At 41.7% G+C, this 26967-nt stretch overlaps 1 protein-coding gene across 1 annotated transcript; it reads left to right on the top strand.

Moving 5' to 3' along the window:
* Window positions 1–1175: 1175 nt before the first annotated feature.
* On the top strand, window positions 1176–25307 carry LOC106584603 (ceramide kinase). Its single transcript, XM_014170079.3, has 13 exons — window positions 1176–1501; window positions 18391–18525; window positions 19825–19947; window positions 21027–21152; window positions 21854–21920; window positions 22155–22300; window positions 22924–22998; window positions 23392–23544; window positions 23652–23757; window positions 23871–23956; window positions 24080–24285; window positions 24438–24649; window positions 24788–25307. The coding sequence occupies exons 1-13, from the start codon at window positions 1300–1302 to the stop codon at window positions 24876–24878; spliced, it is 1728 nt and encodes a 575-aa protein (XP_014025554.3). The 5' UTR covers window positions 1176–1299; the 3' UTR covers window positions 24879–25307.
* Window positions 25308–26967: the final 1660 nt, after the last annotated feature.

A 26967-nucleotide genomic window follows, 5' to 3' on the forward strand; every position in this document is an offset into this window, starting at 1 on the left:
GCATAATTTTAGAGTACTGTTTATGACCTGCTTGACCTTAAAATGAGTCCTCAAACGAGAGTCCAGAGAAAGAAGAAACACTGCCTCACGCCATGGAAGATCTAATTACAAACCACCTCCAGGAGAGTCTAAAGACCTACTGCACCCAAATGTACTAGGTGCTTTTAGCAATGCAGCTGTACTTACAGTACATACACTAACGTTGCTTTCAATTGTACTGGGTGGCACAACAACAGTCTGTGGGAAGCAAGAAGCTAAATACAATTCAATTTACACTCACTGTACTGGTGGGTAGGGCGGTTGAACATTATGACCGGGGAATATGAGACAAAATATCTAAAGGATAATATTATTGAACAGACTTTACAAGCGTGGGTCTGTAGGGTCTGACCCACTTCCTCTCATCTTACCTCATGTCAAAATAAAACTCCCCCACAAGTTATTCATTTTTTTTGTCCACCTATGGTGGAAGTGCAAGGACTATAAGTGCTAGATATAACATAGACTTAGATAGACATGGCATCATTGTATCTGTTCTATTATAGCATCTGTGCGAGTACGGGCAATGCCATTGAGATCATCTCCATTTTGAAGTAGTCCATGTTCTTCTACTACTACGTTTATGAGTTGGCAAACAAACTGAAAGGGTGCATACTGCCACCTGGAGTGTGTTGTTTGAACAGATATAAAGCCACGTTTGGCGATTTACTGCCACCTGCAGCTATGGAATGCTTGCTCACAAGTGTAATTCATTGGCTGATCCCTCCTGGTGACCTGGATGGAATTATGTAATCCTTCCTTAACTCCTAGGAAGTCCCACCCAGTTGACTACTTTGAAATGGTGAAAGTCCTCAATGGTGCTGCCCATGCTAAATCTAGTAGGTTTTGGGCACTAGAGTCCTCTATCTATCTCTATGGGATAGAAGTAGTAGGCCTAACATGAAAGTGAAATAATAATGGTCCGTTTGAGTGTCAGTCTGAAGTTTAGAAAATACATGACACTTATTTAATTGTATTTATTTTACCCATATTTGGCTACACATAGGTCTACAATCATATTAATTCAATTTTATTGAAATATTTGCTCTCTAAACCTACTCATCTCAAAGCCTCTTTCTCAGCACCAAAATTATAATACGTCGTGACGCCATGCGTAATTTTCAGCCCTTCCCCTTTTGGTGAATCCCGAAGAATCCGCTATCCAATTGTGTCTGTCGAAAACAGCAACATTATTTCCGTATGTATAGAATGGTTCTCAGTAACCCGATAAATTACTAAAGAAATGCTTAGACTAAGATAATGTTGATACGGTCTCTAAGTCACCCAGTGCGGTGGCTTACTGGTGAAGGCATGGAAAAACAACCGAGGTTATTGGCATCTCAACTCTTCCTGAAAAACAGCGTCTTCGAAGTATTGTTAAACGGTGTACTTCTGACATGGAAAGAGATTCCGGCCAATAAAAAAGTTATTTCGGGCAGCATACATCACCCCTTGAAAGTCGGTAAGTGTCAAAAGATAAACTGGGTATTAAGTGTGAAGATATATGCTACTAAAATACTCCGAATGAGACAGAGGTGATTTATAGCCTATAGTATGTTCTCTTTGTTGGATATAATTCGCTGTCCACGTGACGTGCGCACGCACAATTCTAAGGTTAGTCTTAAAATATGTAAATTATTCGTTGCCTGCATCCTAATCTTTTTGCCGATGAAAGACAATACAGTATTGTTATTGTCAACGAATGACATGGTATGTTAAAGCCTACTGTATAGGCCTATTTGAAACCGACAGTGACAATTTAGTGCAGTCTTTTTTATTTTAATGTACATTTTTATTAGATACCTTTGAATCATAGCAGCGAGACTATCCATTTCCCAGAACTACGTTTTAAATACACAAGCTGTTTGATGACATCTGCGGCCCTGGTTTAGGTAGCGTCTCTATGTCGGGTCAATTGGATGGTACGCTATTTGTTCTAGGAGGTTTATGAGTTGCCTGACATTTGTCATCACCTCATACGGTAGGGCTAATAACCACTATAGTCAGTCTATTCCCAGTACATTTAAACACACGAAGCATCATAATTCTAGGCTGTTCATTATGTATTAGTCTTTATTATAGGCTAATTAGATTCAGTAATGTATTGATATTCAGATTGATGAAATTGGTATTATAGCCTACTAGGTTACATGAGCCAACATGTCTGAATGGAATAGGCTGCGTTTATTTACACAGGCAGCCCAATTCAGAAGTTTGTCACTAATTGGTCTTTTGACCATTCACATCAGATATTTTCACATTAGATATTTTTCAGGTCAAAAGACCAATTAGTGGAAAAAAGATCAGAATTGGGCTGCCTGTGTAAACTGAGCCATAGTACGACATCCCTTGTCACCTGAGATTCAGACGAGGAGCGAACATAGAGACAGGGGACTCCGCTTTGTGTCTGTGACATTATAGCGTCTAACAGCATGGGCAGTGCCATTGAGGCGATCTCCATTTTGAAGTAGTAATTTTTCTTCTTCACGATTGGCTGATCCGTCAAGATGACCGTTGGACATGACTCCAACAAGTTCACCAGGAAAGATCAGCCAATGAAGTGGAAGTCCCACCCAGTTTACCGTAATTTCCGGACTATTGAGCGCACCTGAATATAAGCCGCACCCACTGAATTTAATTATTATTATTATTTTTTTACATAAATAAGCCGCACATGTCTATAAGCCGCAGGTGCCTACCGGTACATTGAAACAAATTAACTTTACACAGGCTTTAACGAAACACGGCTTGTAACAAAAATAAATAGGCTTTAACGAAACACGGCTTGTAACAAAAAAAAATCATTAGCAGTAAGCTTTAGTTGTCTTTTTGCACTGAGTCAATTCCTAACGCTGCTGTTTCCAACGTCTTATCATCGACTCATTAAGACCAAGCTCCCGTGCAGCAGCTCTATTTCCTTTTCCAACAGCCAGATCAATCGCCTTCAACTTGAAAGCTGCATCATATGCATTTCTCTGTGTCTTTGCCATGATGAGGGTGACAAAATGACTACCGTAATCAGAATGATGGGAAGTTTGAGAGTGCTCGATTTAATCTAAACAGTAAACCAAAAAGTTGTTTGACCTTAACCCGTTTCGGCAATTTCATTGGTCTAATGAAAGCTTCATGCCGCCAAAAAACTGAGCACGTCACAGAATGTGTTTTTTTGGAGAAAGAAAATTTGAAAGCGGGAAAAATCCATATATTAGCCGCGTCATTGTTTAAGCCGCGAGGTTCAAAGCGTGGGAAAAAAGTTGCGGCTTATAGTCCGGAAATTACGGTACATTGAAATGGTGGAAGCCCTCAATGGCACTACCAATGCTAATACGGCTTTTTTGCCTCTATCATTCTCCTATGGGAGCAAAGCATATCCACATGGGGACGTATGGAATGTGCTTACGTTTGACATTGGAGTCATTTAGCAGACGCGACTTACAGGAGCAATTGGAGTTAAATGTCTTTCTCAAGGGTACATCGACAAAGATTTCATCTAGTCGGCGCAGGGATTTGAACCATCAACCTTTCGATTACTGGCGCAACGCTCTTAACGGCTAGGCTACCTGCCGGCACAGTTTAACTCGGTATGGTCTGTTGAATTAAATGTGGCTTTAGGCCTACCACCCCTGAAACCAGGCCTAAATGGAAATTGACTCTACTAAAAGCCTTTAGGATATTCAATGCATCTTATTGTGGTGAATTCAAAAGCATAGCCTACACTAGAGATATGAGGGAAGAGAGCGGGTTCACGCTCCTTATGGTCAATGATAGGCCACGTAGAATCTATAGGAATCCACGGACAATTGTCGTCACCCAATTCAAACAATTTTGATTTCCAAGTCAGGAAATCAACAATATAACATGTTTGATGCTAATTTGGATATTTAATAACATATCTAAAAATATTACGGATTTCTATGATTTTTATCCCACAGTCTAACAGCAGCCTCTGTTTATTATTTATTAATACCCTTGAACCACCCCTCAGTAGCTCCAACAGTATCACCTTTGCAGTTTAGTCGATCGTTATCACAGACAGTTGCAGTCTTGTCTGCAGCCTAATTCTGTAATAGACCCTGTGCCATTCACATTCTCTCATTCTAACAACGGACAGGACAGCCTCACCAAAAGCAAATACTCCCATCACTTTCACTGTCAAGGGATAGAGGAAGGCCTAGCACGGGTCTTCCACAATGTAGTTCCTGGCACATGTTTCCATCAGATGTTGTAATGTTTGAAACAGTCCAATGCAAACATGGGAGCCCATCCATATTTGTATAAAGATGAATGGTGAACACTCTGAATCAGAGCTGAGAAGGGCATTCACTCATGATGTCACTCACCACACTGATGGATAAGGGCCTGCTGTTCTGTTGACATTTTCCCTCTGCTTGCTTGGCTCTTTGACATTTCCATCGAGGGCTAATGCTAGCTAGTCTGATTTGGTGTTAGCAGCAACATGTGTCCTGCAAAGCATCCCCAACCCAACTTTCTTTCTATGGCTGTTATTAGCAAAACCAGTACACTAGTTGCACAACTAGGAAAGATCCGGCTAGTGCATAGGAAAATTGTGACTCGTGTTTTCCAGAGCAGCTCCATACAGCATAGGACAACGGTGACTTGTATTTTCCAGAGCAGCTCCATACAATATGGCTGGTACAGTATGTTGTTGACCTACCCTTGTTGTGAGGAGCTAATGTATTTGAGTTATGTAATACTGTTTAATAAGTCATTGGGGTCAACCTTGGGGTTCAGTTTGAGCTTTAGGGGTATGAGGAGGAAAGTCATGAAGAATTGCTGTGAGTGTGTGTGTATATTTCAAAGGAGAGAAGATTATCTTCAAACATTCCAAATATCAATTGTATTGATCTTCTCATTCAATGGAAAAACTGTCAAATGAGAACTTATGGTTTAGGGTCAAACTAGGTAGGCCTTGATGAGTACAGTTTGTCTGTGATGACTCAGGCTGAGATTCAATCTGAAACCGTGCCATTTAAAGGCTGCTACACACCCAACTCAAACAGAACGATGGAGCCCCGTATACGGTCCGTTCTAAAATTTGAGCCAAACAAAAGTACGAAGAAAACAACGCCCGTTACCTGCAGCGTTTACCATGAATGTGATCTCTGCTAACACGGTCACATTGCCTTTTAAAGGCTGCCTTGTCTACTGGCATGATCAGATTGAATCCCGGCCTTAATGACCATTTTCATTGACAACAGAGAGGAGTTGACATAATGACCCAGAGCGCTGGAGCAAAGGCCCTCCCCCCTTCACTTCACAATCACTGGCCTCCCTTCAGTGTTGTGAATGTTTCATGTCTGACCCATATCCAGATAGCTAGGTTAGCCTTTATTTTCATTGTTTGTCTTGTATGTCTCAAGCTAAAGGGAGTCGGTAAACATCGGTATCTACAGGCCTTTTATTCTTAGCTCGGCACAATATCATGTTGGCTCGTTCTGTGACTATGTATTATGAATAACTTCCAAATATTGAGTTGCACCCCCCACCACCACCCTCAGAACAGCCTCAAATTATTGGGGCATGGAATCTACAAGGTGTTAAAAGCATTCCACACAGATGCTGGCCCATTTTGACTTCAAAGCTTCTCACTGTTGGCTGGATGTCCTTTAGGTGGTGGACCATTATTGACACACAGGAAACTGTTGAGCATGAAAAACCAAGCAGCATTGCAGTTCTTGACACAAACCGGTGCGTCTGTCACCTACTACCATACCCTGTTCAATGACACTTAAATCTTTGGTCTTGCCCATTCACCTTCTGAATGGCACACATACACAATCCATGTCTCAATTCTCTCAAGGCTTAAATCCTTCTTTAACCTGTGTCCTCCCCTTCATTTACACTGATTTAAGTGGTTTTAACAGGTGACATCAATAAGGTATCATAGCTTTCATCTGGTCAGTCTGTCATGAAAAGAGCAGGTGTTCTTAATGTTTTGTCTACTCAGTGTTTATCACTAGAAAGATGATTGTTGATATTAATAAACCATGACCCAAGGAGTTGATAACATTGGCCAACTAAGTATCTGAGAATCAAGTGTGTTATGTAGCATTTAGGCCTGCGATCAAATATGGTATGACTAACTGTTATAATGTCCTCGGCTACAAAGGACCAATGGTGTACATTCAGCAGGCCAATGTTAAGACCTATATCTCTTACAGTGACATTGTTATAGCTGTAAGTTGTCATAACAAAATGAAATTATCCTGTCATACTTATGTAGTGGCTTCCCATGTGGACAATATATCTGTCTAGAGATAAAACGGACTAGTGACCTCCCTGTGTCGTTAGTTCTTTCATCTTGAGGCTGTCAAAGGTCTCCATTTATTTCAGAATGGATGGGCTTTGGCGTTGAACCTATTCATTTCAGGAGCTGGAAAAAGTCCATTAAATTCAGAGATATCTGATGTTCCAAGGACAAAAGTCTGGAAAATGAGCAATCACAAGCAGCGTTGTTGAAATAATCATCTCTCCAGATGAAAGGGGAATAGTCTTTGATAAAAACACATTTTTTCAGGCTTAAAGGGTAAATTAGTTTCTACTTATTTCTCATAAGATTATTATTTTCCATTCTCCAGCTAAAAGGGATCAAATGACGCAAGACCTTATCTCGGAGTAGATTGAAACCTAGCTCCACTGTCTTCAGTGCCAAAATCTGCTGCGTCTGAGAGAAACGCACATTGAACTAAGACAGAGAGGAAGCGGTAAAGTGAGAGGCCCAACTATGCTGAAATCGGTCTCCTTTCTTGCAGGTGGAATTTATATTTTTTCATTCGTTTTTTATTTTATTTTTGACCACCAAGCAAGGAGTTTTTGTATGGAGGTCAATGAGTGTCGAATTTGACCAACAAAGAAATGAATGGCTTATTTGTTACGTGAGGTTTATTTGATTGAATAGAAGTTTCATAAAAAGGAGGACGCATGACATCCCTGCAACTTCCAGAAAAAAGTTGTCTTGAGATGGATGTGCATATTCATGGTATGAGGCTAGTAGCATAGCTTCTCTCCATTGAATACAGGCGGTTGATGTCAACAACTCTCATTGAGTATTCAAAAAAAGTATTACAATAATGAGATGTATCCACCAATCCAAAGAAAGTATAGGCCGGAGCTAGACTGTCTGCTTTAATTTGAGGGTATTTTCATCCATATCGGTTTAACTTTTTGTACATAGGCCCCCCATTTTAGGGGACCAAACGTATTGAGACCGATTCACTTGCATTAGAGTAGTCAAAAGTTTAGTATTTGTTTCCATATTGCTAGCACACAATGATTACATCAAGAGTCACTTTTATTATAAATAAGAATATAATGTTTCTAAACACTTCTACATTAATGTGGATGCTACCATGATTACGGATAGTCCTGAATAAATTGTGAATAATGATGAGTGACAAAGTTAGCAGCTCAAATATACCACCAAGACATGCTAACTTCTCACCATTATAATAATGGGAGATTTGCGGGGGGGGGGGGGGGGGGGTGATATTTATGCCTCTAACTTTCATCAATATTCAAGATTCATTCAGGATTATCCATATTCATGGTAGCATTAACAGTAATGTAGTGTTTAGAAACATTCTATTCTTATTTACAAAAGTGACTCCAAAATGACAACATTGTTTACCATTTATTTCTATTGTGCACAACATAATCTGAAACACAACCAAAACAAACAGCAAATGCATCAAACAAGTTTGTAAATCAAGCTTGTCACACTAATCATTGCGTTCTAGGAATATGGGACCATATTAGTGAATTTATCCCAATACTTCTGGTCCCCTAAAATGGGGGGACAATGTACAAAAAGTACTGTAATTTCTAAACGATTTACCTGATATGGATGAAAATAACCTCAAATTACACCTTTAACTTTAACCTAGTAGTCATTATATCAATTTGAAATCCAAAGTGCTGGAGTACGGAGCCAAAACAACAAATGTGTCACTATCCCAATACTTTTGGAGCGCACTAGAGTGACTAGTTTGAAATGCTTTTGCCAGCTGTATTTGACGGGGTTCCCTTTGCTTGACAATGTTCCTATATCTCCGATCAGATTTAAAGGACGTAAAAGTTGGAGAGATTAAATGAAACCCATTTGCTATGAAGAGGCCTAGTGAATCGGGCTGGATTTTGAAGTTCAGCTTGACGAGTATGCTTTTAAAGTAATTGCAAAAAGGTTCCTATGTAGTGACAGGACACAGAACACCTTTGACCCCCCATCTAGGCTTACATCAAATACAGTGAGCTTTTTGTGTAGTGGTGACTCCAGTGCTCCTAGTTGTAATGGAGTGTGGTGTGGTTTCTTGCCCTCAGCCAATGGTGATGTTCCCACAGGGAATTTCACACACACATTATAAATAGCTCTGTATGTTCACAACCTTGGTAAGTATGTACAAAATGTGTGGTCAAGGAAGAGGTCAAGTATTACGGAGATGTTTTTGTACAATATCTAAAGAAAAGTGGTGCAAGTAAGCACATTCTCTGCTGTAGCAGCAGCATGTTTCACATTTATGTGAAAATGGGGGAACTTTTGTGAACACAAGGTTCTCTAACCGAATTGGTTTGACCTGACCTGGTTTGTAAAAAAGGGATGGCACCTCTTGGGACATTGTGAAGCGTGAGGAGTTTAGGGCTGGGTGATATATGAAATTAAGTTGATTATGCGCCTCATATATATATGTATGTATGTATGTATGTGTGTGTGTGTGTGTGTGTGTGTGTGTGTGTGTATATATATATATATATATGTATATGTATATATATGTGTGTGTGTGTGTCCTCTTGCTGTCAACTGTGTTTATTTTCAGCAAACTTAATGTGTAAATATTGGTATGAACATAAGATTCAACAACTGAGACAAACTGAACAAGTTCCACAGACATGTGACTAACAGAAATGGAATAATGTGTCCCTGAACAAAGGGGGGGGTGTTCAAAAGTAACAGTCAGTATCTGGTGTGGCCACCAGTTGCATTAAGTAAAGCAGTGCATCTCCTCCTCATGGACTGCACCAGATTTGCCAGTTCTTACTGTGAGATGTTACCCCACTCTTCCACCAAGGCACCTACAAGTTCCTGGACATTTCTGGGGGGGAATGGCCCTAGCCCTCATCCTCCGATCCAACAGGTCCCAGACTTTCTCAATGGGATTGAGATGCGGTCTCTTCGCTGGCCATGGCAGAACACTGACATTCCTGTCTTGCAGGAAATCACTCACAGAACGAACAGAATGGCTGGTGGCATTGTCATGCTGGAGGGTCATGTCAGGATGAGACTGCAGGAAGGGTACCACATGAGGGAGGAGGATGTCTTGCCTGTAATGCACAGCATTGTGATTGCCTGCAATGACGACAAGCTCAATCCAATGATGCTGTGACACACCACCCCAGACCTTGACGGACCCTCCACCTACAAATCGATCCCGCTCCAGAGTACAGGCCTCGGTGTAACGCTCATTCATTCGACGATAAACGCGAATCCGACCATCACCCCTGGTGAGACAAAACCGTGACTCGTCAGTGAAGAGCACTTTTTGACAGTCCTGTCTGCTCCAGCAACAGTGGGTTTGTGCCCATAGGCGACGTTGTTGCCAGTGATGTCTGGTAAGGACCTGCCTTACAACAGGCCTACAAGCCCTCAGTCCAGCCTCTCTCAGCCTATTGCGGACAGTCTGAGCACTGATGGAGGGATTGTGCATTCCTGGTGTAACTCGGGCAGTTGTTGTTGCCATCCTGTACCTGTCCCGCAGGTGTGATGTTCGGATGAATCGATCCAGCTGTTGTTACACCTGGGCTGCCACTGCGAGGACGATCAGCTGTCTGTCCTGTCTCCCTGTAGCGCTGTCTTAGCCGTCTCACAGTACGGACATTTCAATTTATTGCCCTGGCCACATCTGCAGTCCTCATGCCTCCTTGCAGCTTGCCTAAGGCACGTTCACACAGATGAGCAGGGACCCTGGGCATCTTTCTTTTGGTGTTTTTCCAGAGTCAGTAAAAAGGCCTCTTTAGTGTCCTAAGTTTTCATAACTGTGACCTTAATTGCCTACCGTCTGTAAGCTGTTAGTGTCTTAATGACCATTCCACAGGTTCATGTTAATACTTTTTTTATGTTTCATTGAACAAGCATGGGAAACAGTGTTTAACCCTTTACAATGAAGATCAGTGGAGTTATTTAGATTTTTACGAAATATCTTTGAAAGACAGGGTCCTGAAAAAGGTATGTTTCTTATTTTTTTGCTGAGTTTTATATACAGTTGAAGTCGGACGTTTACATACACCTTAGCCAACTACATTTAAACTCAGTTTTTCACAATTCCTGAGATTTAGCCTAGTAAAAATTCCCTGTCTTTGGTCAGTTAGGATCACCACTTTATTTTAAGAATGTGAAATGTCAGAATAATAGTAGAGAATAATTTATTTCCGCTTTTATTTTTCAGCTTTCATCATATTCCCAGTGGGTCAGAAGTTTACATACACTCAATTAGTATTTGGTAACATTGCCTTTAAATTGTTTAACTTTGGTAAAAAAAAATTGGGTAGCCTTCCACAAGCTTCCCACAATAAGTTGGGTGAATTTTGGCCGATTCCTCCTGACATAGCTGGTGTAACTGAGTCAGGTTTGTAGGCCTCCTTCTTCGCACACTCTTTTTCAGTTCTGCCCACAAATTTTCTACAGGATTGAGTTCAGGGCTTTGATGGCCACTCCAATACCTTGACTTTGTTGTCCTTAAGCCATTTTGCCACAACTTTGGAAGCATGCTTGCGGTCATTGTCCATTTGGAAGACCCTTTTGCGACCAAGCTTTAACTTCCTGACTGATGTCTTGAGATGTTGCTTCAATATATCCACGTAATTTTCCTTCCTCAATATGCCATCTATTTTGTGAAGTGCACCAGTCCCTCCTGCAGCAAAGTACCCCCACAACATGATGCTGCCCAACCCAGTGTTTCATGTTTGGGATGGTGTTCTTCGGCTTGCAAGCATCCCCCTTTTTCCTCCAAACATAACGATGGTTATTACGTTCAAACAGTTCTGTTTGTTTCATCGGACCAGAGGACAAATCTCCAAAAAGTACGATCTTTGTCCCCATGTGCAGTTGCAAACCGTAGTCTGGCTTTTTTTATGGCGGTTTTGGAGCAGTGGCTTCTTCCTTGCTGAGCGGCCTTTCAGGTTATGTCGATATAGGACTCGTTTTACTGTGGATATAGATACTTTTGTACCCGTTTCCTCCAGCATCTTCACAAGGTCCTTTGCTGTTGTTCTGGGATTGATTTGCGCTTTTTGCACCAAAGTACATTCATCTCTAGGAGACAGAATGCGTCTCTTTCCTGAGCGGTATGACGGCTGCGTGGTCCCATGGTGTTTATACTTGCGTACTATTGTTTGTACAGGTGAACGTGTTATCAGGCATTTGGAAATTGCTGCCAAGGATGAACCAGACTTGTGGAGGTCTACATTTTTTTCTTTCTGGGGTCTTGGCTGATTTCTTAATTTTCCCATGATGTCAAGCAAAGAGGCACTGAGTTTGAAGGTAGACCTTGAAATACATCCACAGGTACACCTCCAATTGACTCAAATTATGTCAATTAGCCTATCAGAAGCTTTTAAAGCCATGACATTATTTTCTGTATTTTTTTTCAAGCTGTTTAAAGACACGGTCAACTTAGTGCATGTAAACTTCTGATACCCGTGTGGCTCAGTTGGTAGAGCATGGTGTTTGCAACGCCAGGGTTGTGGGTTCGATTCCCACAGGGGACCAGTACGAAAAACAAAAATGTATGCATTCACTACTGTAAGTCGCTCTGGATAAGAGCGTCTGCTAAATGACTAAAATGTAAATGATACACTGGAAATGTGATACAGTGAGTTATAAATGAAATAATCGGTCTGTCAACAATTGTTGGAAAGTGTGTGTGTGTGTGTGTACCAGTCAAAGTTTGGACACATCTACTCTTTCAAGGGGTGTTTGTTTATTTTTAAAATTGTCTACATTGTAGAATAATAGTGAAGACATCAAAACTAGGAAATAACACTTGGAATCATGTAGTTCCCAAAAAAGTGTTAACCAAATCAAAATATATTTTTAGATTTGAGATTCTTCAAAGTAGCCACCCTTTGCCTTGATGACAGCTTTGCACACTCTTGGCATTCTCTCAACCAGCTTCACCTGGAATGCTTTTCCAACAGTCTTGAAGGAGTTCCCACATATGCAGAACACTTGTTGGCCGCTTTTCTTTCACTCAGCGGTCTATCATCCCAAACAATCTTAATTGGGTTGAGGTCAGGTGATTGTGGAGGCCAGGTCATCTGATGCAGGACTCCATCACTCTCCTTCTTGGTCAAATAGCCCTTACACAACCTGGAGGTGCGTTTTGGGTAATTGTCCTGTTGAAAAACAAATGATAGTCCCACTAAGTGCAAACCAGATGGAATTACTTTATGGTGGGAACTACACATGCAGAGATCATCCCTTCACCTACTCTGTGTCTCACAAAAACATGGCGGTTGGAACCAAAATTCTCACATTTGGACTCGTCAGACCAAAGGACAGATTTCCACCGGTCTAATGTCCATTGCTTGTGTTTCTTGGCCCAAGCGAGTCTCTTCTTATTATTGATGACACCTTTTTAGTAGTGGTTTCTTTGCAGCAATTCGACCATGAAGGCCTGATTCACGCTATCTCCTCCGAACAGTTGATGTTGAGATGTGTCTGTTACTTGAACTCTGAAGCATTTATTTGGGCTGCAATTTCTGAAGTGCTGTTAACTCTAACTTGTCCTCTGCAGCAGAGGTAACTCTGGGTCTTCCTTTCCTGTGGTTGTCCTCATGAGAGATGGTTTCATCATAGCGCTTAATGGTTTTTGCGACTGCACTTGAAGAAACTTTCTTGAAAGTTCTTAATGTTCAGGATTGACTGACCTTCATGTCTTAAAGTAATGATGGTGTGTCATTTCTCTTTGCTTGTTTGAGCTGTTCTTGCCATAATATGGACTTGGTCTTTTACCAAATAGGGCTATCTTCTGTATACCACCCCTACTTTGTCACAACACAACTGATTGGCTCAAATGCATTAAGAAGGAAATGCATTCCACACATTCCAGGTGACTACCTCGTGAAGCTGGTTGAGAGAATGCCAAGAGTGTGCAAAGCTGTCATCAAGGCAAAGGGTGGCTACTTTGAAGAATCTCAAATATAACATACATTTTGATTTGTTTAACACTTTTTTTGGTTACCACATGATTCCATGTGTTTTCATAGTTTCCATGTCTTCACTATTATTCTACAATGTAAAAAATAAAGAAACCCTGGAAGGAGTAGATGTGTCTTAACTTTTGACTGGTAGTGTGTGTGACGATTATTATTATTTAAAATTATTATTATAATTGGTGGTCGCCACTATTTAGCTGCGCCAGTATGCCGCTGCTAAATGCGTATAGGGGAAACACTGCAGCTGGATAAATGCAACCACTCTCAAATTTATAGACAGAGCTATAGAAGCAAGGAATGACCCAATTATACAAAAAAAATTTAAGCTATACAATATTCGTTTAGAATTACATTGTTTACAAACAATGCAGTTAAACAAGCTTATATTTTAGGTTCGGGTGAACTAACCTCATGAGGAATTTGAGTTATATTCTTCAAGAATCAATGGCTATATATCATTACTTTAGAAGTCAAGTCAAAAGTTTGATGTGCTGTACCAATCCCAGGCTGCCCCTTTCTTGAATTGCTCTCTGGTGACCGTAGCATGTTGCTACCATTGGCCTTGCCTCTGTGCCGTGTTTCTCAGTTAGGTCCTCTGAGACATTAAGCTCAGGACTGACACCATCAGATTAGCCTCTCTCTTTGGGGCAATCATTAGCCAGATTGGTTTGCTGCTCCTAAGAAAAAGTCATACACATCAGTGACTGCCTGATTGTCTGTGTCTTTGCTAAACTACCTTTTCACCCAGACCTGAATCCAAACTTGACATCTGTGCACATAACTCTAGTTTTCACGCAAATCGTCCGTGGATGACGATGACTTCTGGGCTTTTCCTGATGTTTCTCAATCACTCATCTGTGTTTAAATTTTTCCTCACACAAAAACACCTTTCCAAAACCCCCTCTCCCTCCCTGCATGTTGTCCCATAGTCCGTGTCCTCATGGTGGCGTTTTAAGGCATGGGTTCCCAAACATTTTCACTCAGGCCCCCTTCCAGCATTGGGGAACATCCCGCGCCCCCGACGTCTATTTTTATGGGCAAGCACTGTTCATACCCCCTCGTGGTGGAGAGAATTTTGCAGGAATAAGCTTATTTCCTGCAATTCTAACACATTTTGCCATGGGGGGGCAGAGAACATTTTGCAGTTTGAAAGAAAATGTTGTTGCAATTCTACACATTTTGCCGTATGTAATGTGTATTCATGTGATATTTGAGTGACTCAAACATAACAACAAAATCTTTGGGCTAAAAAAAACAGCAATTTTTTTTAGCACATGGTCTAGTTATAAATAACTCTAAGGTATGCAATGACTGACATGATGAGGAAATCTGATTCACTACCTGCCGACCCCTCACACCTCACTGTTTTTAGGGACAAGGATGGTGCCTCACAGTAGAGGCCTTCACTGGTCCAAAAAGTTTATCATCCGGACCCGATATGCATGAATAGATACCTGTTCCAAACGGACCCGAGAACCACTCGACCCATTGCATATAGGCCTGGTCGGCTCCAGACTCAATCCGAGTGAGGGAAGCAGCAGAAAAGGATACATTTTTAAGTAACTTTATTAACCAGAGCTAATAGCGCGAGGTAGAAAGTGGTGATGCTCTAGCAGGTGCCGTGCTGTGTGTAGGCTACAGTGAGAGTGAGTGAGTGACTCAGGGTGCAGGAAGGGAGACGCAGCAACCAATCAAGCCAACTTGCGCTATAGTAGACTAATAGCTGCCAGATCTAGGTTATTTATCATCCAATAGGATTACGTAGTACTTGTCTTGACTGCATCAAACCGGGATGAGCTAGCTAGCTAGGCTAATTGAGGCTGCATGCACTTTCTCGTCCTACACAGTTACAAACAACATCTCCATTCAGAATATTAAGTAACTGCCTACCTGTTGGTTCTTGGTCGTTGTAGCCTATCCTTGCCTTTCAACTTTTAATTCCATCTTCCATTGATTAGATATCTCAAATTTTACTGCACACTGAGGCTCTGACTGTAGCCTGTTGGTGCTTTCATGACTTATGATTGGCCAACAACAAACTACACACATCACTCATGAAAAGCAAGAGCAGCAGCATCAATTATACAAGCACTTGCTCCCTCTTCTCTCCCCTGTAGCAGTCTCGTATTGGTCCTTCCGGACATGTCAGTTAAAATTGCACATACCCGATAGTAAGACCCATTAAAATCAGACCCGTGACATTAGTTAGAATTCTGGATCTGGACCCTCTCGGGTATTCGTGTACAGGTGGATCCAAGACCTCTTCATCAGCTTGTTGAGCCAAGTCACTCCCGCCATACCTCTCCTCTATAGTGGCCTTTTACACTCCTTAGCCAATGGGGTTGTTGGCACCTCCAGCAATGGTGGACTTGGTCATATAGTCTTTTGATAAATCTCACAGTACTGACATGTTACTAACATGTCATAGGTCATGGACGGGTACTTGAAAAGTTGACTTCTCAGTCAACACAAACTGCATTCGAGGTCAGCTTGATGGGTTGGGGTATGCAGGCAGGTAGAGGACAGATATAAAACATACACTACCGTTCAAAAGTTTTTCGGTCACTTAGAAGTTTCCTTGTTTTTGAAAGAAAAGCACATTTTTGTTCCATTTTAAAATAACAACAAATTGATCTGAAATACAGTGTAGACATTGTTAATGTTGTAAATGACTATTGTAGCTGTAAACGGCAGATTTAACGGATTTAACGACAGATTTAAAAAAAATATTCTTAATGGAATATCTACATAGGCGTACAGAGACCCATTATCAGCAACCATCACTCCTGTGTTCCAATGGCGTGTTGTTAGCTAATCCAAGTTTGTCATTTTAAAAGGCTAATTGATCATTAGAGAACCCTTTTGCAATTGTTAGCTTTGCTGAAACTGTTGTGCTGATTCAAACAAACAATAAAACTGGCCTTCTTTAGACTAGTTGAGTGTCTGGAGCATCAGCATTTGTGGGTTCGATTTACAGGCTCAAAATTGCCAGAAACGAAGGACTTTCTTTTGAAACTCGTCAGTCTATTCTTGTTCTGAGAAATGAAGGCTATTCCATGCGAGAAATTGCGAAGAAACTGAAGATCTCGTACAACGCTGTGTACTACTCCCTTCACAGAGCAGCGCAAACTGGTTCTAACCAGAATAGAAGGAGTGGGAGGCCCCGGTGCACAACTGATCAAGAGGACAAGTACATTAGAGTGTTTAGTTTGATAAACAGACGCCTCACAAGTCCTCAACTGGCAGCTTCACGGTTGATGTTGAGACTGGTGTTTTGCGGGTACTATTTAATGAAGCTGCCAGTAGGGCTGGGCGATATGGCAAATAAATTAGCACGATATCTATATATTTTTTCATTCGATAACGATAATTATCACGATATTAATCAAATAATGTTTAAAAGATGCATATCTGCTTCAAACTCAAGAATCCCTGAACAAACTGTGGTTAGAGCATTGGGCCAGTAACTGAAAGATTGTTAGATCGAATCCCCGAGCTGACAAGGTAAAAATCTGTCGTTCTACCCCTTAACAAGGCAGTTAACCCACTGTTCCTAGGCCGTCATTGTAAATAAGAAGTTGTTCTTAACTGACTTGCCTAGTTAAATAAAGTTTTTTTTATTTATTATGTGAGCTACACATAAAATTATACTTGAAGGAAAATTGTTCCATGTTTTCGGCCAGGGAGCACGTGCCTGGGGTCAATTAAATTGATAAGCCTCTTGAAACCTTCCTTTTTGACTGTGCTAATTGATAGCATGTCCTTAGCAATGCAATGCATAATAGCATTTGTGATGTCTTTTGTCTTTTCTATGTTTGTTTGTTGGGCATAAACGCTGTCAGTGTTGACTGCTTCGGGCAAACATCCCTAGATTGGCTGGTGCTCGTGGGGCGTTTATCAATACCGTGGTGCAAACTCAAACTTCCTGCATGTTCCAAAGAGTGATTTTGCTCCAGATGTTGAAAAAGGTTTGTCGTATTAACGGACTTCGTAGCCACCTGTCTACGGCACAATTTGCACCGAACATTGCTCTGCTCTTTGTCGGACTTCAAAAAGCCAAACCACTTTCAAATTACTGAAACAGTTTAACCCTTTATCAATAATTTATTTGTTGGAAGCTGCTCCTTCTCCATGGCTATCACTGCCGCTGTTTTCGCCTACATCACTCATTTTTCGTGGTTTAATAGTGGCTACTCCATCACTCGAGGTGCTAAGTGGTTTTTAGTGGGCGTGTATACCTCTCCACGTGCCTATTGTCACTTCTCTGCACATTCCTGCTGCTTCACAGAGGTGAGATGGACTGCTATACCTAATTATTCTATTTCGACATTATCAAAAATGAATCTAAACATTTTTATATATTTATTGAGGGAAGTAATTACCTCTAATTATTGATATTGATTTATCGCCCAGCCTTAGCTGGCAGTTGAGGCCTTGTGAGCCGTCTGTTTCTCAAACTAGACACACTAATGTACTTGTCCTCTTGCTCAGTTGTGCACCCGGACCTCCCACTCTTTCTATCATTAATGAATGATCAACACAGAAGTCTCACGAGGTCATTAATGTTTCCCTGATTTCCTATAGAGCTGTTATAGAACTGCTGTGGGCACAAAAACAAATGAATGCAGACTCGGCTCATGATAATGACTTCAGGAAAAGGGTGGTAATAACAGGCACCATTAATGTACGAGTTGCCCTAACAATATGGTATTGTTTGGTCCATAGTGATTGATCTAATCTTTCTCCAAATGATCCCCTTCTATTATCCATCAGTAGTGCTTTCTATGGCAGGAGCGGTCAACAGCTAAACACTAATGGTTCTCCCCCTCCTTGCCTTCTCTGTCCAACACTGGCTCCACCCTAATGCTGAAATCAAACTGTTAATAGCCCATTAGAGCTCCCATCTCATCACTTTAACTTTATTAGCATGAAGCTATCCCAGCTGTAATTGATACAGCCAGCCAAGTTTGGTTCGGTAGGTAAAAAAGGGCTTTAGATCCTGGTACATAGTCTCTCTCGTTTTGTGTGTGTGTGCTTTCCCCTTTTCCAATACATTTAATTTTCTAAAGGGTAAATCTCTGGTTCCTGCCACATTGTGACAGATTGATTTGGTGTGTTTAACAGGCACCAGCCACAGCGTGTCCGTGTCTGAGATCCTAGCAGTCCGGGAGCTCCATGTGGACGGCGGGACGAAAGATGATGGCAGGTGGCAGAAAATGCCCCAGAAACTGACTGAGTCCTATCCATATGCATTCACAGGTACAACTTGTTGGTCATCTAGAGCAATCTACAGATAATGGATTCAATATGTAGTGTGATTACCCATAAAATTATGAATTCATTCAAGGTTTATACAAATATGTTCATTCAATAGAGAATTGCTTCTGAAAAACGATATTCCAAACCCCATGTCTTTACCATATACACTGCTTTCAGAAAGTATTCATACCCCTTGACTTATTCCACATTTTGTTTATACAGCCTGAATTCAAAATAGATTAAAATAAAAATTCGCACCCATCTACACACAATACCCCATAATGACAAAATTAAAACATGTTTTAGAAATTGTTGAAAATGTATGAAAAATGAAATGCATAGATATAATTTGCTTAAGTATTCACACCCCTCAGTTAATACTTTATAGAAGCACCTTTGGTAGTGATTACAGCTGTGAGTCTTTCTGGGTAAGTCTCTTAAGCACTTTGCACACCTGGATTGTGCAACATTTGCCCATTTCTTTCAAAAATGTCTTCAAGCTCTCGAATTTGGTTGTTGAACATTGCTGGAGAACCATTTTCAGGTCTTGCCATAGATTTCCAAGTAGCTTTATGTCAAAACTGTAACTCGGCCACTCAAACATTCACTGTCTTCTTGGTAAGCAACTCCATTATACATTTGGCATTGTGTTTTAGGGTATTGTCCTGCTGAAAGGTGAATTAATCACCCAGTGTCTGGTGGAAAGCAGACTGCGCTTAGCTCCATTCCGTTTATTTTTTTTATCCTGAAAAACTCTAGTCCTTAACGATAAACGCATACCCATAACATAATGCAGCCACCACTATGCTTGAAAATATGAAGAGTAATACTCAGTAATGTATTGGATTTGTCCCAAACATAACACTTTGTATTCAGGACCAAAAGTGAAATGCTTTGCCACTTTGTTTGCAGTGTTACTTTAGTGCCTTGTTGCAAATATGTTTTGGAATATTTGTATTCTGTACAGGCTTCCTTTTCACTCTGTTAATTAGGTTAGTATTGTGGAGTAACTACAATGTTGTTGATTCATCCTCAGTTTTCTCTTATCACAGCCATTAAACTCTGCAACTGTTTTAAAGTCACCATTAGCCTCATGTTGAAATCCCTGAGCGGTTTCCTTCGTCTCCGTCAACTGAGTTAGGAAGGACGCCTGTATCTTTGTAGTGACTGGGTGTATTGATATACCATCCAGTGTAAATAATATCTTCACCATGCTCAATATGGTAGATAATACCGCAATGTAAATTTGTTTTGTTAAGCCTCTGTACCCTGTCACCCCTTCGCGTCCCCCTTCCACAGTGTCTTATGTGGAGAGAGCGCGGCAGCACCGCTGGCGGTGTAGTGACGTCACCTTCCACTGTTCAGAGTGGGCGCTGTGTCAGCAGTGGGTCCAGACCATCAGAGAGCAGCTCACAGCACTGAGTATGGCTGAGTATTACTGACAATGAATATGCTTTGTGAAGTCTTGGTTGCAAGGCTTACTCAGAAATGAGAGTGGCCGTCATTCTGTTCTGTTACTTAGTAGTGCTGAGCGATTAACCGTCATTTCATATTTTTTCCGGTCATTAAACAACTCATTAACCGTCTGTTCAATTACTTGAATTCCATCTAGTTAATTTTTTTACGTGAGCCCAGAGTGCCATTTCTCTAGAGAGAAATTAAATAATTCACGACAGAAATCAAGTAAACTATGTGGGACTCTGGGCTGAAGGGAGTTGTCATTTTCATTAAGCAAATATTCAACCTAGTTCAGCTCAGAAACATGATAATTAACTACAATCCAATTGCACCAGTTTTTTCAGTTTTGGACAGAGATCAGAGAGGTTGCCAACATCAGTCCAAAATAAGCCCAGTGTGTTTCTATGTTCTTATTTTGGACCTCAACTTGTCGCCTGCCTTTGACAACAACTCCCATTGTTAGGGAAGAGACATCATTATATACTGATCTCTGGACGGATACACTTTTACGCTTGCTATGTTAGGTTAGATGCACACAAAGAGGAATGTACGCAATGCTGAGAGGGACAGAGACAGTTTGAAAGTATGCCTTATCTACTTTGAAGAACTTGTAAAATGATTTCGTCAGACAGCTCTGCAACATAGGCTACTTAGGAAGGCTACCTAAATAGAATGACTAGACAGTACAGTATGGGGAGCACAGAGATAACGTTAGTTTGGGCTCGCTGACTGCTACTACCTGAGATGACTTTAAGGAATGAAAAATAATGTAATTAATATACACAACTGATATTTGATTTCATAGTAATTTCCTATTTTTCTATTGATGTCTACCAGTGTGGACCTGACAGAGACAATGGAATATTTTCAATGTTTTGGCAGTTATTTCATTTTTTAAAGCATTAAATACATTATCGAAAACTGTGACTATTTTTTTCAATAATCGAACCGACCTCCAAAGAGCACTAATTGTTCAGTACTATTGCTCAGCCTACAGCCTAGAAATTGATCTGGGAAAAAATCTTTCACTTGACTTTTTGCAGCTAGCAGACCCAAGCATTTGCTGGTGTACATCAACCCTTATGGGGGCAAGCAGCAAGGCAAGTGCATTTATGAGCAGAAAGTTGCGCCTCTCTTTGCCTGTGCCTCCATCTCCACGGACGTGATTGGTGAGTTCCTGCCAAAGACATTAAACATGCTTTAATAAAAGATGAGTCTTTATGGGCCAAGTCAAATTGTTCACTGTAGGCAAATTGGCACAAGCTCTCTCAGGCCGTACAGGAATATGACAATTTACGGCCGCCATCCATCATCCTAGTTCCTTATTGGAAAGGATGATGGTCGATGAATACTGGATTCCTTTATATCCGGTTTACTTCTCAGACTAGAGAGACTGTGGAATTTCAAAGTCACAAATTCTGACAAATTGTATTTAACTATACAGCTGCTTGGGTTGATAAAGATATTGATACAGTATTTGAACAACTGTAATAAAAATACATCTAAGGTGGGTGTGAATGTTTGCACATAAAATAAAACTATTCCTTTGGCTACAAATTGTTACAATGTCTAACAATTAGAGAAGAGAAAATGTGTACTTTAGGGCTACTTTAGGACTTCTGCTATCTCAGACTTCTTTATGGAAAATGCTTAGTCGATATATTGCTCCAAGCGAGTGAATGATTACTCCCTAAGTCCAAAATATCGATTTATGCAACAAATTAGGAAAATATCATGCGATATAAATTAATCAATTGTAAACCTGTTCAAGTTGACATTTCTAGTGTATCCCAATTACAGGAAGCACTTGAAAGACAAACGTGAAGCATGCTGAGACATCTAACTATTTCCTGGTCATTTGTTGTCATAGTTACAGAGCATGCCAATCATGCCAGGGACCACCTGAAGACAGAGGCAGAGATAAAGAAATATGATGGGTGAGTCGAGGATGGAGATGTTCTCAATGTCCTTGTCGCTATAGTAATCAAAGTTCTGTTTTAAAGACCTCTTTGTAGTCTGGTTTTCAGCCCTACCGTCACTAACTCATGTTCAACCAATCACAGTTGAACTAAAAACACCCCGGGTCAAGTATATTCATCTCAAACGACAAACAAAAAGATCAGTTTTGTTGTTCTGACCTGTGTGTTACATCACCTTTGACCTCTATGCAGAGTGGTGTGTGTGGGTGGGGACGGCATGTTCAGCGAGATAGTTCACGGCCTGGTCTCTCGAACACAAAGGGATAACGGAGTGGACCAGAACAGCCCGGAGGAGAAGCTGGTACCCTGTACTCTCCGAATCGGCATTATACCCGCAGGTTAGTCAAGACCCCACGCAGACATTCACAAGCACATGCATGTACACATTCTATACACGCCATCTGCAAGCATTCTCCTCTCTTGGGTGTCTTGACAATATAGAATCTTATTTATATTTAATATTTAGGATTTAATGTAACAATGTTCTTGTCTATAGCTATTCTGTACGCTCATGTATTTTGTTTTATGTGGAAGAGTAGCTCCTGCATGTGCAACAGCTAATGGGATCCTAATAAAGTAAAAACACACACCACTATGTTTACACAGCAATGATCACATCATAAGCTGTCAATAGCTCAGTTTATGACCTGACTGCCTATGTTTACAAACTAATGTCAACCATGAGGTCCATTTCATGTACACTACACTGTGTTGATTTCCGCGTTCCATTTTTCCATCTTACACACACCCTGGCCGTGATCCCACTCTCCAAGGATGTTGGGATATGCAACAAAAAATAAACATTTCCAATACACGCATGCATATTAGTACACACTTGTACATGTATGAGAGAGGACAATTATAAGCACCCACCAAATTATTACAAACACACAAACTGCTAGCTTTTGTCTGTGTAGTCAGAAACATGATGTATCATTGTCTTGTTTTGTGTGGTATCCAGGTTCAACGGACTGCATCTGCTATGCCACTGTCGGCATCAATGACCCTGTGACCTCAGCTTTACATGTCATAGTGGGTGGGTGCAGTTATCTATATTGAAATATTAACACCACTTCCAATTAAAATGCCTTTAAAAATAATGTAAAAATAGTAGCGTAAGCCTTCGTTATCACTGTTCCAGGTCATTCCTGGAGCTTCATTGTGAATAGAAATGTCTCGTGTTTGTCACTTCTATGTTATCGTTATGGCACACTCAGCTGACCGACAAGTGACAGCCGTGACCTACTTATTCAAAGCTTTTGAGATAAGAGGAAACTGCTGGAGGTCAGTGTGGGTGGATGGGTGTGTTTTTTTTTTTATAGTAAAAGCACATATTGTGTGTCATCACACCTCTTTAGGACACTACCCCACACACACAGTATCTGTGGAGGATCACTCATACTAGACTTGGGGGGGCATGTCTTCACAGGAGACTCCCAGCCAATGGACGTGTGCTCGGTCCATCACAACAACACATTCTTGAGGTATTCCGTATCCCTGCTTGGATACGGTTTCTACGGAGACGTGCTGGCAGACAGCGAGAGGAAACGCTGGATGGGACCAGCCAGATACGACTTTTCAGGTGGGTCAGAGGAGTAGCTTTAGCTATTTTAGGAAATACCACCATTGGTACTGTTGCAGTAGTCTGTTGCCATTGCTAGTGATATGGCATGATGTCGTTTTGTGCAGGTTTTAAGAAGTTTCTGACACATCACCACTATGAAGGGGCTGTGTCTTTTCTACCAGCAACTGACACACTGGGAACACCGCGAGACAAGACCAGGTGTAGAGCTGGGTATGTTATACTGTACGCGTACAACCTGTTGTGTAGTTTAGTATTACATGTTTGTCTAGATGGTGCAAAGGAGATTGCTCACTTGGCTAGCCAACTCCATTCCTGCTTTCCAGGTGCTTCATATGCCAACACGACGGGCAGCTGTATTCAGGGGATTCCCCAGAGGAATCCAAGACTGCTCCAGATGTCTCAGACAGAGGTAGGTACAGTATCTCTGCCTGAACGCACATATGGCCTCAACTCCACATGCCATGGGTCTCTACTGAAACCTGCTTAATGTTTTCACCACAAAGCCCCAACCTCTGTTTCTGCTCTATCCCAGAATATGAAGTGGGGTGGGGGGTGGTCAGAGGGAAGTTCCTGGCCATCAACGCGGCCAGTATGAGCTGTGCCTGTCCCCGTAGCCCCAAGGGCCTGTCCCCCGCCGCCCACCTCGCTGACGGCACCACTGACCTCATCCTCGTACGCAAGTGCTCCCGATTCAACTTCCTGCGCCACCTGCTACGCCACACCAGCAAAGACGACCAGGTAACCACACTGGATGGGGCTACTGCAATGGTTTCTTGATTTCTGTGGGTACTCCAACCCGGGTCCATAGCAGTGGTTGCATGAGATGGTTAACTTGCCACTTTCCTGTATCAGGGATTTCATTTTCTCAATTCTGTTCCTCCTCCCTTCAGTTTGACATGACCTTTGTAGAGGTGCACCGTGTGCGGCGCTTCCGCTTCACGCCGCGCCACTGCCAGAACGACTCAGAGCTGGACCTGAGGGAGAACGGCAAGCAGCTCTTTAGCCAGATCTGCCGGGACCACCCGGCCTGCAGCTGCAGCCCTGCCTATAGCAGCTGGAACTGTGATGGCGAGATCCTCCCCCACGCTGCCATTGAAGTCGGGTACGCACCCCTCTACATGGAAACATAGCACACTTCTATAAGTTTATTTTCTGCACTGTGCTGTCTTCAACATTTCAATTGAATTCCTGCCTTTGTTTTTTTCCCTGACAATGTTTTCTTTGTCTTCTGCCCTGCCAGAGTTCACTGCCAGTTGATCAAGCTGTTTGCGCGAGGGATCGAAGAGCAGCCTTTGTTTGAGGACCTCGCCAACCCCCTGTGTGCACTCTAGGTCCCCTCGCCCCTCCGCTGCCCTACCCTATCAGTCACTGGAACAGTCCTACAGCGTTTCAAAGGCTCCCACTGCTGTCACTTACCTTAGCCCTGTGCACTACCTTTCTCTAATGTACTTTCTGGGGCCATTGGAGGTCACAAGTTCACAGGTCAAAGAGAGCTGGTGCTGGTACATTTACAGAGGTTCATTATCCACTATAGCGAAGAAGAAATCATGAAAATCTTAAATGAATGTATCCCCTTCCTGCTATCCTTTTGCAATGAAGAGATGTTAACCAACACTTAACGTGCTGTTCAACATTTGTAGAAATTCCGTTTGCACGTGTTGGAATGTATGCTGCTCCAAATGAAGAATTGTTACAAAGCAATGTTTATTTATTTATCCATTTGGAGAAACCCAATATTAAAGGATGTTTGAATGTTTCTAGCTGCTTGCCTTGTTGGATGTTATTTCCCTGCATCCAAAAAGCATGAATTTGAATACATATGTGTGGATGATAGGATATTGGATGAACCAGAGCACTCTATGGGTACCAGATGCCAGCTAGCCTGTCACCTTAATGTGGTAATTTAATATGTCCTATATAGCTACAGTATACCACCAGACTGGCTAGAGTCACACTGAAAACTCAATGTACTGTAGCATATCAACAGTTTATGCCCTGAAACATGTGACTTGGTAGCATTAAAATAGACGCAGCAGGCTCATTTTTACCCGGCTATTTCTGCCATTGCTGCGATGTCATTCCATGTCAATATGCTGAGGTTGCTGTCAGAAAGGTGTTGTGGATTTGTTGAGGAATCAGCCCAGAACTACACGGGAGGATCTTGTCAATGATCTCAAGGCAGCTGGGACCATAGTCACCAAGAAAACAATTGGTAACACACTACGCCGTGAAGGACTGAAATCCTGCAGCGCCCGCAAGGTCCCCCTGCTCAAGAATACATATACATGCCCGTCTAAAGTTTGCCAATGAACATCTGAATGATTCAGAGGACAACTGGTGAAAGTGTTGTGGTCAGATGAGACCAAAATGGAGCTCTTTGGCATCAACTCAACTCGCTGTGTTTGGAGGAGGAGGAATGCTGCCTATGACCCCAAGAACACCATCTCCACCGTCAAACGTGGAGGTGGAAACATTATGCTTTGGGGGTGTTTTTCTGCTAAGGGGACAGGACAACTTCACCGCATCATTTGACGGGGCCATGTACTGTCAAATCTTGGGTGACAACCTCCTTCCTTCAGCCAGGGCATTGAAAATGGGTCGTGGATGGGTATTCCAGCATGACAATGACCCAGAACACACGGCCAAGGCAACAAAGGAGTGGCTCAAGAAGAAGCACATTAAGGTCCTGGAGTGGCCTAGCCAGTCTCCAGACCTTAATCCCATAGAAAATCTGTGGAGGGAGCTGAAGGTTCGAGTTGCCAAATGTCAGCCTCGAAACCTTAATGACTTGGAGAAGATCTGCAAAGAGGAGTGGGACAAAATCCCTCCTGAGATGTGTGCAAACCTGGTGGCCAACTACAAGAAACGTCTGACCTCTGATTGCCAACAAGGGTTTTGCCACCAAGTACGGGGTCATACTTATTTCCCTCATTAAAATGCAAATCATTTTATAACATTTTTGACATCTGGATTTCTTTGTTGTTATTCTGTCTCTCACTGTTCAAATAAACCTACCATTAAAATTATAGACTGATCATTTCTTTGAAAGTGGGCAAAAGTAGAAAATCAGCAGGGGATCAAATATTTTTTCCCCCCACTGTATACAACAGGTGTACACTAACAGTGAAATCCTTACTTACTGGCCCTTAAAAATGCAGAGAGGGGAGAAATAGAAAAATAGTAACACAAGGAATAAATACACAATGAGTAACGATAACTTGGCTATATACACAGGGTACCAGTACCAATTCAATGTGCAAGGGCATGAGGTAATTGAGGTAGATATGTACATGCACTCAGTGGCCAGTTTTAGGTACACCCCTCGTTCACCAAAATGGTTCGCTCTAACAGGCAGTGAGTCGCATGGCCATGGCTTGCTACATACAGCAGGCATCGAGGTATTAATTTACTGTTAGAATA

This window comes from Salmo salar, chromosome 23, assembly GCF_965601325.2.
Source record: "Salmo salar chromosome 23, fSalSal1, whole genome shotgun sequence".
NCBI classification, from domain to species: Eukaryota; Metazoa; Chordata; class Actinopteri; order Salmoniformes; family Salmonidae; genus Salmo; species Salmo salar.

Coding starts and splice junctions, on each gene's coding strand:
- LOC106584603 (XM_014170079.3), top strand. CDS start 1,300: ATGTTGATACGGTCTCTAAGTCACCCAGTGCGGTGGCTTACTGGTGAA. Junction 23,545..23,651: donor AGCCAGATACGACTTTTCAG/GTGGGTCAGAGG, acceptor CGTTTTGTGCAG/GTTTTAAGAAGTTTCTGACA. Junction 24,650..24,787: donor CACGCTGCCATTGAAGTCGG/GTACGCACCCCT, acceptor CTGCCCTGCCAG/AGTTCACTGCCAGTTGATCA.